This window comes from Lycorma delicatula, chromosome 3 (genome assembly GCF_047948215.1).
Source record: "Lycorma delicatula isolate Av1 chromosome 3, ASM4794821v1, whole genome shotgun sequence".
Taxonomy (NCBI): domain Eukaryota; kingdom Metazoa; phylum Arthropoda; class Insecta; order Hemiptera; family Fulgoridae; genus Lycorma; species Lycorma delicatula.
The window spans coordinates 40,510,253-40,522,599 of NC_134457.1; the positions used below are offsets into that span (position 1 = coordinate 40,510,253).

Genomic DNA, 12,347 nt, shown 5'->3' on the forward strand with positions numbered 1-12,347 from the left:
CTGTCAATGAATTTTATAACTAATATTATCATCAGATCAATTTTCATACTAATCAACATCAAATGCAAGTGAATAAGTGAAAGTATTTAATTTAATAATATTAATTTTTAATTTACAGAGAAAAATGTATAAAAAGCACAATTCTAATTTTACAATCCGAAAAAGTAATAATTTTAAAACATTAACTTAGTGCGGTGTAAATTTATTCTCTTTGTGGTTGTTACCAACTGCAATTTTAATTGTTGTTGTGCTTTAATTACTCTTAAACAGTACCGTAATAGTAATAATGCGTGATCTAAAGTGAAAGTAATTTTCCGATCGTACGGTTGGCTTCCTGGGTATTCCTTAACCTCGTACAGTACTTCTGAATCTGCTGTAGTGATGGAAGAAAATAATCTTAATAGTGATAAGGCATGGAAAGTTTAAATATTATGTACTTATTTATTTAGTTATGTAAATATAATGACGATAATTCGCTTCAACAACTTTTTGAAAAATTCTGTTGTTACTCTTACGAGGAAATATTCATCGGTTTGTAATTTAGGGTTATGTTCTTATTTGTTCAGACACGTTGAGCATGTCTATCAGTTATTCTGTACTTAAATGCTTTCGTGAACACTATTGTTTTAATTTTTAATTAACTTATACTAAAGTAGTTAAAATTTGCTTGATTTTTGTTATGTTTTATTATATAAGTATATTATAGTAGTAAATACTGTTACCGATGATTAACGTATTTGAAAAAAGCAAAGCTTTTCTCGAAATAAACGAAAAGAAAGATTGTTGTTTATTTTTTCACAAAATTTTGATAGACTAATTTTAATTGTACATTATTTAGTTTTTTTTTGTAATTACATCCTAAAACATTTTTTATTTTTGTAATGAAACGAGATCCTTTTTTCATCATGCTAGACAATGGAAATTATTAAATGCTGTTAATTTGCATCCACAAACCGAACCATATTTATTAAATGACATGTTTTTTTAAAATTTGATTATAGTTCTTTTCTGAAGAAGTAGGGAAAAAATAGTGAAAACATTATGATTAGATAATATTTTTTTTACTGAAAGGCTTATTAAATAAATGTAATTAGTCATTAAAAAAAATTAGAACATATATTTTATCATATTTATTCATATTTTATGAAGTAGCTGTTGGACTTTTCCTGTTAAAGCCTATCAGAGCTAATGGTAGGGAGGGTGTTTGTGGTGACCAGAACCGTCACAAGGCAGGTCTTCTCCCTATAAGGGCGGGATGTTGGACTACATCTTCAAAACGGAATTTGTGCATTTCTACATTATTTACTGTAAAATGTAAATTATAGTTAACTTACCCCATACCATTATACAATGCAGTAAGTTGCATCATTGCTGTTGTAAAATTTCTATATGCACCTAAATTAATCATTTTTTTTTATTAGTCAGTCCTTTATTATGCTTATACTCAAACTTGGTGGTATGTGTGTGTTAAGATGCAGTAAATTACTTTGTTTTTTTTATGAGATTAGTTAGCATTGCTTATTATAAAAGAATTTAAAACTAATGCTATCTTGTTAAATGAGTTATTTAGATTAATATAATATGTGGGTTTTTCTTAAAGTCTTAAGAACCTTTCATAGAAAAGTATATTTTTGTGCATATAATTATGACCAGTATTTTTCATTTTTTACTTGTATTTAACATTTCCATATAGCAGACTCCAAAATTTAAGTTAATAAATATTCTCATTTCTAATTCAATTAATTATATAGCTGTGGATTATAAAAATAATACACATTGCACTTTTGCTTATATTGGTATACAATTAGTAGTTTTCATAATATGTTTCTATTATTAGTTTAAAAACTAGCCATTTATCAAAGTGGTTTTTTTATCATTCATTAATCTTTTAATTTAACTGGTTTAAACTAAACTATAATCATTCATCCTATGTTGTTTTCGTGTATTTCATAATTTTTCTCAGTTCTTGTTTGTTACCGCACTTCCACTTTTTTTTATGTAACTTCTTTGTCAAAATCAACATGTTAAATGTATAATTACAATGTATTAAACAAAACGTATGTCAGTAAGCAATAAATGCGATCACATGTTTGTTTGTTTAGATTATGTTGACTACATGAACTGATAGATCATATACCAGCTGGTATAACCTAACCAAGCATAAGCTACGCTTGCTTCTCTCACTAACATCATCAAATTAATGTGAAATATGTATATTTTATCGTATTTAAAGGTTATTAGATGAGGTTAGTGAGCATAAATTTTGTTGATATGTGTGTACACAGAGTCAACATAATCTAAAGTTTGTAATTTTTATTTTTCATTAAAAAATGTACTTTTTCCACCTTAAATAAACATTATTAGGTACTTATTGGTTATCTGCTTTCCACATACACTTGTTGAACTAACATTAGTTCTTAGATGGCATCACTGAAATGCTAAATTGAAATAAGAAAATGAATAAATATATTCTATCCAAACTTAACCTATGCCACATCACCACTGACCTTGACTAGCAATAAGTACTTTGGTACCAAAGTACTTATTGCTATTTGCCTACCACATACAATTGTTGTTTAAATCAGTGTTTTAATCAAACCACTTAAATGCTATATTGAAATAAGAAAATAAATGTAATTATTATTATTCATTTTCTTATTTCAGTGGCGCCGTCTAAGAACTAACATTAGTTAGTTCAACAGTTGTACATGGCAGGCAGATAACCGATAAGTATCCATTATTATTAATTTTCTTATGAAGTTAATTGTAGGTAATTAACATTTTGGATTTTTCAACCAAAAAAACAGTCAACTTACCTTGCCTCAAGTTGTATCTTCAAGAAATAAAAAGGTTGTCTTCTAGATAAATAAAATGGTGTCTCAGTTTTCTGCTTAAAAAATCTTTAGATAACTTTTAGAAAATGTTTTGAAAACATTTTGTCATATCATCTTTTTTCTTTTTTTTAGGTGTTCTAGAGTAGGACCACATTTTCAAAAATGTTACTGTTTCAATAAAATTGTTCATCTTTTCAAAAAGCTGTAAATCTGTTGTGCGACTTTAAGGAAAATACTTAGCTTTATGCATTGTAAAAACTAAACAGCTTTATCTGAAATATAACAAACTAAATCTATAAGCAATTTTGTTGATGTATAACTCTTTAAAAAAAAACTAAACATGACTGTCATATAAACTGACTTATTTAGTTACAAAATACAGACAGTTAAATAAAGGTAGGTTACATCATGATCCCGGTCAGGCATGGCATTTTCACACAAGCTACAAATCATTCAGCTTCATCCTCTGAAGAATGCCTAACGGTGGATCCGAAGGTTAAATAAAAAAAAAAAAAAAAAAAAAAGGTTACATCATGATACAAATAATGAACAGAACAAGGAAGTATGTTTCATATTCATTATATTCAATAAATCCAGATAATGTACAGATGGAAATCATACTAAGAGATAAGGTAGCAAACAGTCACAGCACCCTTATCGTGGCTGTAAATTATTATAATTATTTTTTTCCTAATATGTACATTGCAATTAGCAACCCCCAATGAGATGAGGATGATACATATGCCGGTGTAGTCATGTACTGACTCTGGTCGACCATTCCAGACACATATGGTTGATTGAATCACTTTGTACTACTAAGCTACACTAGTATTGGTGTATACTTTGTACCACCAAAGTACACTGGTATCCATTGGCTAGTATTCAAGTCCGTATAAAAGCAACTTTTTTTATTCTAAATTAGCGTTTTTTTTTTTTAATTCTATTAGCATAGAAATTATCAAAAATTAACTATAAAACTACATGAACTTATTTTATTACTGGATTATTATGTTACAATGAATATAGTAAAATTGCCGAAAATGTTAGATCCAAAATATTTGTCATTCTTTATGTTGCAAATAATAGATAGTCATAAACACTAGTAATTTTGCTTATGTTTAGTCATTTATTATATTTTGAAACTGCTAGTGCATGATGTTGTTTATTCTTAGAAATATCAGATTAGTCAATGTCATTGGGGACTGTAAATTTCCTGCATTGAGGGGTAGAGGGATAGTGAGCTGTGAAACCTTTTTCTCTTGCATTTATATGTTACTATTTTGTGTTTGTTTTGCATGGTTTTTTTTATATAGAAATATAACTTCTCTGAGTATGCGGTAATGTTAAATTTATTTGAGCTCTGCACATTGTTCAGATGATGTAAACTAAGTAGATATATATATAAGTATTTTTGATTTACTAAATAAACCACATTTTAGTTAGTTCTGAATATTACTAAATCTATTGTAGTAGAATGTTAGTAATTAACAAAACTACAAACTTTTATTACAGCCAGTCTGTCTAGTGATTTTTTTGTTGGCTGCACAGTGATATGTATTTCTTAATAAGTGGCATGTACAATGAAATATTACTAATAGCTCATAAATAAATAATTTTATATATTTTTGAGAATGTTTTAAAAATGTTGTAGAATCAATATTTACAGTGTATCTCTAAAATAACGATGGAGTTTCAACCATGAGAGGTATGAAGTATAGATCAAAATGAAAAGAAATTTTCCAAGAAGCTTAGCTGTTTAGTAGATTTTGATAGGGCTGGCCTTTAGTTGTCCTGCAATCAGTTCCTGATCCAGCTTTTTTGCTGCCCTTTACGTATTATTATTTTGACAGCAAATTTTTGTATATGTTTTTATAAAGTAAAAACATCATTTAAAAAAATATATATTTATATGAGAAATAATTTCAAAAAAAATTTTTTTTGCAGCTCCAAGATTCCCTCTCTAGTGCTAGTCATTTCATTTTGGTATACCCCCTACATCCTACATCCCTAACAATTTGTTTTACATATTCCAAACGTTGCCTGCCTGCTGCACAATTTTTTCCTTCTACCTGACTCTCTAATATTAAAGCGACTATTCCAGAATGCCTTAATATGTGGCCCATAAGTCTGTCTCTTCTTTCAACTATATTTTTCCAAATGCTTCTTTCTTCATCGATTTGCCGCAACACCTCTTCATTCGTCGCTTTATCCACCCACCTGATTTTTAACATTCTCCTATAGCACCACATTTCAAATTTTTTCTTCTCAGGTACTGCGATCGTCCAAGTTTCACTTCCATATAAAGCAACGCTCCAAACATATACTTTCAAAACTTTTCCTGACATTTAAATTAATTTTTGATGCTAACAAAATATATTTCTGACTTAAGGCTCATTTGGCCTGTGCTATTCAGCATTTTATATCCCCCCTGCTTCGTCCATTTATAGTAATTCCCAAATATCAAAATTCTTCTACCTCCATAATCTTTTCTCCTCCTATTTTCACATTCAGTGGTCCATCTTCGTTGTTTCTCCTACATTTCCATACTTTTGTTTTGTTCTTGTTTATTTTCATGTTTTAGTTCTTGCGTAGGACTTCATTCATGCCATTCATTGTTCCTTCTAAATCCTTTTTACTCTCAGCTAGAATTACTATATCATCAGCAAATCATAGCATTTTTATCTTTTTACCTTGTACTGTTACTCCAAATCTAAATTGTTCTTTAACATCATTAACTGCTAGTTCTATATAAAGATTAAAAAGTAACGGGGATAGGGAACATCCTTGTCAGACTCCCTTTGTTATTTCTGCTTCTTTCTTATGTTCTTCAATCATTACTGTTGCTATTTGGTAACTGTAAATGTTAGCAATTGTTCTTCTACCTCTGTATTTGAACCCTAATTTTTTTAAAATGCTGAACATTTTATTCCAGTCACCATTATTGAATGCCTTTTCTAGATCCATAAATGCCAAGTATGTTGGTTTGTTTTTCTTTAATTTTCCTTCTACCATTAATCGGAAGCCTAAAATTGCTTCCCTTGTCCCTATACCTTTTCTGAAACCAAATTGGTGTTCTCCCAACACTTCTTCCACTCTCCTCTCAATTCTTCTGTACAGAATTCTAGTTAAGATTTTTGATGCATGGCTAGTTAAGCTAATTGTTCTGTATTCTTCACGTTTATCTGTTCCTGCTTTGTTTGGTATCATGACTATAACATTCTTTTTGAAGTCTGATGGAACTTCCCATTTTTCTTAAATATTACACACCAGTTTGTATAATCTATCAATCGCTTCTTCACCTGCGCTACGCAATAATTCTACAGGTATTCCATCTAGTTTGCACTTCCTGTTTATAGTACTTCTTAATTGTCTATAGTTCCTTTTACTTTCTTCATCATTAGCATTCTTATATTTTCTACGTTTATCCATCAGCTGTAATATATCATCCGAAATCCAAGGTTTTCTACCAGTTCTCTTTGTTCCGCCTAAATTCGCTTCTGCTGATTTAAGAATTTCCTTTTTAACATTCTCCCATTCTTCTATATTTTCTACCTTATCATTTTTACTCAGACCTCTTGCGATGACCTTAAAAATCTTCTTTACCACCTCTTCATCAAGCTTCTCTAAATTCCACCAATTTATCTGACACCTTTTCTTCGGGTTTTTAAATCCCAATCTAGATTTCATTATCACTGAATTATGGTTGCTATCAATATCTGCTCCAGGATAATTTTTACAGTTGACGAGTTGATTTCTAAATCTTTGCTTAACCATGATATAATCTATCTGATACCTTGCAGTATCGCCTGGCTTTTTCCATGTGTATATTCTTCTATTATGATTCTTAAACTGGGTGTTGGCAATTACTAAATTATACTTTGTGCAAAACTCTGTAAGTGGCCCCTTCTTTCATTCCTTTTGTCCAGCCCGTATTCGCCCACTATATTTCCTTCCTGTCCTTTTCCAATGCTTGCATTCCAATCTCCAACTATTATTAAATTTTCATCTCCCTTTATCTGTTTAATTGCTTCCTATACACACTCTACCTCATCATCATCGTGGGCGCTTGTAGGCATATCGATGTTAACAATCGTTCTTGGTTTAGGTTTCGATTTTATCTTTATTACAATGATTCTATCCTTATGCATTTTGAATTACTCTACTCCCTTCCCTATCTTCTTGTTCAAAAAATACAACACATTTAAAGTTTTCATTTCAAAAAAGTACAATACACAACATGTGTAATTAAATATATACAGTTAAAACATGAAATAAAATAAATTGGTTTTAAAAAATGTTCATTTAATAATAATAATAATAATTATAACATTTTTTATTAAGAGAAAAAAAAATTTTCTCACTTTTTATTACAAAATTTCTTATAGGTTTAAACATAACTCATCTTCAACAGCTATCATAGCCAATCCACCTAACCTATCTCGAGTCATTGTCAATCTCAAATAAATGTTTTTAATTATAATAATAATGTTTTTAATTATTTTTAGTTTAGAAAAACCTCTTTCACCACTTGCCACAGATATGTGGTAAAATTAGTATAATTCTAAGAATAATATTAATATTCAGCACAAAATTTAATGATGCAATGAATTTCAACACTTCCCTTAGGGACATTTTTTTTTATTAATGTGCACAGAACTGACAACTCATCTGCAAGGTCTACTGCATTTATATCAGATGACTCTCCAATAGTACCACCTTGATAAAACTGGCATGTTAGGTTATTTGTCCACTGATGAAACTACTTGTCCAATAGGATCGATTATAAACTCAGAATAAGTTACGTATGAAAACATATGAATAAGAATTGTATGAAAACACATACTGTATTTCTCGTGTATAAAACTTTTTAACAACACCCTCTTTTCATGTTTTCATCACTTTTCCGTTTCACAGATACAAAATTATCTTATTGAGCTCAAATTAATCAACTCCTTAAAGGGTTCAACTCCTTAGCAATAGGATTCACTGTTAAACAAAATATTATTAGTGTTTGTCAATGTTCACTTTTGAAACCTACCTCAATGTCACTCGTCAAAGAAATCCGTAAGACTAAACAATCCATTGCAAAAATCCAGAACAGTTCACTTGCGTCTAGTTACTCATTTACCTCAAATGAGAAAGTTTGCATTTGAAAGACTATATTGTAAATCACTGATTCACAATATGTTTATTTTTATTTTAAATCATGAAAATAAACAATGACAGATTCATTATAATTTTCTGAATGTTCTTATTTCAAATTATATTTCCGCCAGTCAGTCATAAAAATAAATAGTTTTTCTCAAAACACACTAAGTGCACACAAAAAAAAGATATTTGCAAAATTGCACTTAAAAGCATCAATGTTTGCCGACAATGATGTGTTTAAGCCCTCCAATACATTTATTACCCATTTTGGGGATTCTATTGAAGCTCTCAGAATGCATGCCGACCCCACAAGCTTTCATTTAACACATTAAAGGGTCGCCTAACTTCTTAAGAACCTGCAGCGTGTTGAAAACGTGACACGTTCATTGGATGAGATTGTGAAATACTTAATTTTGTTTATTGTTTACATTTTATGTGTTTATAACTTGTATGGGACCAGCTGAGCCACAACAATAAAGACATAATAAGAACTAATTTATTTATAGTCAACTAAAACGTGTGTCAAACAGTGCAAAAATTGTGTTGCATCAATCAACTTCATCTATTCATGTTTTATAATTTTTTATTTGTTTTTATAAAAGTTATTTTTTCTGTACAACTATTTTTTCCTTTACCCCTTCAAAATCTGTCGCTCTGAGCAAAGGGCCCAGGTTGCCCATACCTAGATCTGGTCCTTCCTGTAGGCATCAAGACCTCTTGCCAAACATGAGGAAATAGTTGACAAAACTACTTCAGTAATTTATTTGTTTCAATGGTTCAGACTTCTTATTTGACAGAGAACACTTGTGTCTTTAAAAACATCACAGATAAAAACCTATATAGGTAAGATCTGGAGACATAAGAGACCAGACTATCCTTCCTTTTCTGAACTAGATGCTGAGGAAATGTTTTGGTCAGGTAATCTCACATGAAAGTAGCAAATTGTGGAAGAACTCCATCTAACTGAGACTGGATTTTTTGTATTTTGCATAGTGCTACCCTTAAGTGTAAGGTATTCAGAAATTTGTTTCCTGTTAGGGTTTTTTCATTAAATAAGAATGAACCGATAATTCTTTTCTAATCCAATTGCACACCACACATTAACTTTTGGGCTGTTAAGTTTTCAAAATGTCAAATGTGGTTCAATACCCAGTATTTAAACATTTTGTGGATGTGTCATCCCAAAACATGAAATGTAGTCATCACTGAAAATAAAGTCAGTTGAAAACTTCCCATCATGATCTAAGTTAAATTTGTAGCGAATTCAGATCTTTTAATTGCGTCCTGTAGATAAATTTTATATAATATTTTACAACCAGTGAAGCATAGTCATTTTTTTAAATGTTATGGATATTTATTTTTATAATGCCTAACTCTACAGAACACTTAGCACAATTTTTTTTTATTGTTATGCAAATAACTTGTTCACACACTTTCATCTGTGTCTTTTCAGTCGCTGATGATTTTACTGGACATAACTGCTTCAATAGGCTGCCTTTTCTCTAAATTGTTTGTCCCACAGCAAGCATTATTTTTATGTAGTGGTTTTTTATTGAATACACAGTAGCATTCAAGTATTCAGTAACTTAAGTATAACCAGTTAAAAATTTATCAAGCCACAAAACACATGGAATCTTCCTCTGCTCTGTAATCATGATACCTAATGGCTTCATGCAGCTCATATAACATGAGCCACATTCGCTGTTACTAGAATTTGTCTAAATATTGAAAACTGAAACAGCTTCTCTTCTTTTTTATGTATACTTCATGTCTCATGTCATGCTTTGTTCCAAAGTTATGACTGTTAGCCAGATCCTGTAAAATTACCCATGATTTACAGATTAATGCAAGGGCCTATTTGGTGTGAAGGGTGAAAAGAAACATAATAAATATGCATTATTAATAATAAAGATTTTTATAACCACATACATATAAGTACATAAAATGTAACCAAAAAAAAATTCTTATATGGTAATTATAAAATTCAGATTCTAACCTTCATTCAACCCTTTTTTAAGCATAGTTACCCTGGAAATTGTACTAGTTCCCAGAGATTAAGAATTGTCTTCTAATAGAATTCGGCGGAAGATGCTTGTCTTCTTTTTTATGGATTTTTATTTTTTATTCATATTGTGTGAAAACTGTCAAGCCTAATTTCTGGGATTCAAACTTAGAAGATTCTTGGTTAAATCCCGAGTTGCTTTCTTCAAATGGTTTAGTGGCAGAATATTTTATTTCTACCAGTGAAGTATGCTTATTGTGTTAGAGATTTTAAAGCTGTAGCTTCATTATAGACATTGGACTTTGCTATAAGTCCAATGGACTCAGTCTGTAGTTAAGAACTAAGCAGGTTTTCAGTTTATGCCCTCTAATTAAGTACTAATATTGATCCAGATCTCTACACCCTAAACTAGATTGTGAGAAGAATTTGCTATCCAATTGAGAAACTGTAAAATGAGAACAAATAAAACAATCTCACCCGGAAAGAGTATCTGTGAAGTTTTCTCCAGGTATGTGTACCTTCCTACTCATAACTCTGGGAGATCAGTTGTTTTGACAAAGGATAATCAAGCAGTAACATGTTGCTGATGAACAGTATTTCATTGACTTCTAAAGTTGCTTGTTGTGACAAATATTGTTTTTTCCCTAAAATTATGAATAATCATTAAGTTCAGATTTTGTGAGGAAATTCCTTTGCCAGTTCTTGTAATTTCATTATGTTAGAAATATCCAGCAGCACCCTTTTGGCTAGAGATTCAGCATCATCTTTCAGTGGATCATTATTCCAAAAGATTTAACTCGCAAAACTAAGAAACAACTGTGCAACTGTTTGTTGTTTGTAAGAGATTTTTATGTGTGGGACCAGTCGAATTATGATGGTGCCAAATCTGGGCTGTAGGTATGTATCGTTCTTTAATGCTTCCTTTTGAATTTCATTCATCAAGCATCTCCTTTGCTCTTTGAATAATGTGTGAGCAGGACTACCATGGAGGTTACAGATTCTCTGAGATTATAGACTTGCTGTAGTGTGGAGTTGTACATGATACATGTTAAGTAATGCATAGTTTGCATCAGTATTTATGTTCTATTGCTATTCATAGAATCTGTATTTCTTGCTATCTGCTATGGAAGATGCCAGCACGGTTAATCCTATATAGTTTAGCTGTAATGAACAAAAGCATTCCCTTGTGTAAAATATTTTCTATGAAAGAATAATTGTACTTGTAATTCAAGAAATCAAATAAGAGCCGATCTTCTTGGCAGAGTGATAGTGTCACGGCCTTTCATCCAAAAAGGCATCCTTTCGTCTGGGGTTCGAATCCTTGTCAGACATGGCATTTTTCATACGCTAAAAAATTTTATTTTCACATTCTCATGCGCAGGCCACAAGCTTTGTAGCAAAATCAAACAAAAAAAAGACAAATCTGTCATTGTCTCAAATGATACTCATTAATTTTCTGTTGTGTTGAGTGTTTGTTACTGAATTACTACAGTAACAGAAGCTGTCAATCACTTTCATTTATTGATTTGTTATCAAATAAGCAACATTTTATGCAGTGTCAAAGTTGCATAGTTTCATTTGCTGGATGGTTGTCAGTTTTGCTAATAAACATAACTATATTGTAAATATATTTAAAAGAATTGTTATTCTAAGTGTGCATGTTTTCATTTATGCTTGAGAATTAATAGGAGGTAGAGTGCTAACTAATTTTTCCTTCAAGATGAATTTTATTTAAAGAGATACATTTTATTTTAAGAGATTCTATTTCACTGGATCTGGAATTGTGAAACTGTTTGTTATTTAGGTTGGACCAAATTGAGAGATTTCTGTTGATTAAGATTGTTTTGTAATATTTATTTTATGTTTAAAATTTTAAATTTTAGTGCTACTAAAGTACAAATATCTAATTGGTAAAAAGGGAAGTAAATTAATTGGAACTCTGTAGTTGTCATTTGAAGAAATTTTTAAGCTATATGTAAAAATATCACAAAATTAATTCTATTTTATATTAGATATTTACTTACATCCTAAGATAGTGTTTAGTTTTTTATTTTTGAAAATAAAGTTTAGTGGTATTGACTGTTAGTAGTTGTTAGCTAGTAAAAATTTGTAGCAGGTTGCATTGAAACTTCATCCTATTGTCATTATATCTGTATTTCATACCTTTTAGTTTCCAGGCTGCTATTCTGTAGCCTTAATTTTTTTTTCTTTTTTTTTTTAATTTATTGTACACATCTCTTAATTATATTTATTTATCCTTGCAGGTGTATGTTGGAATATAGCTGGTAACCTCCCACATTCTATATGCCAATAGTTTCTGACTCCCACAAATTTTTGTTGATTACCTTATTTTAATTATTACA

The 12,347-nt window shown here is 30.3% G+C and overlaps 1 protein-coding gene across 4 annotated transcripts in view; it reads left to right on the forward strand.

The window, feature by feature from the left end:
• The first annotated feature begins 277 nt into the window (after positions 1-277).
• ThrRS (threonine--tRNA ligase) overlaps positions 278-12,347 on the forward strand; it is a 103,852-nt gene continuing 91,782 nt past the window's right edge. The window contains exon 1 of one of the 4 annotated variants that reach the window (XM_075359678.1): positions 278-411. In XM_075359678.1, coding sequence (XP_075215793.1) covers positions 382-411 — 30 coding nt within the window. In that variant the 5' untranslated portion in view covers positions 278-381. Of the gene's footprint in view, positions 532-12,347 lie in introns of all 4 variants that reach the window. The other 3 variants (XM_075359676.1, XM_075359677.1, XM_075359675.1) reach the window with 3 other exon arrangements.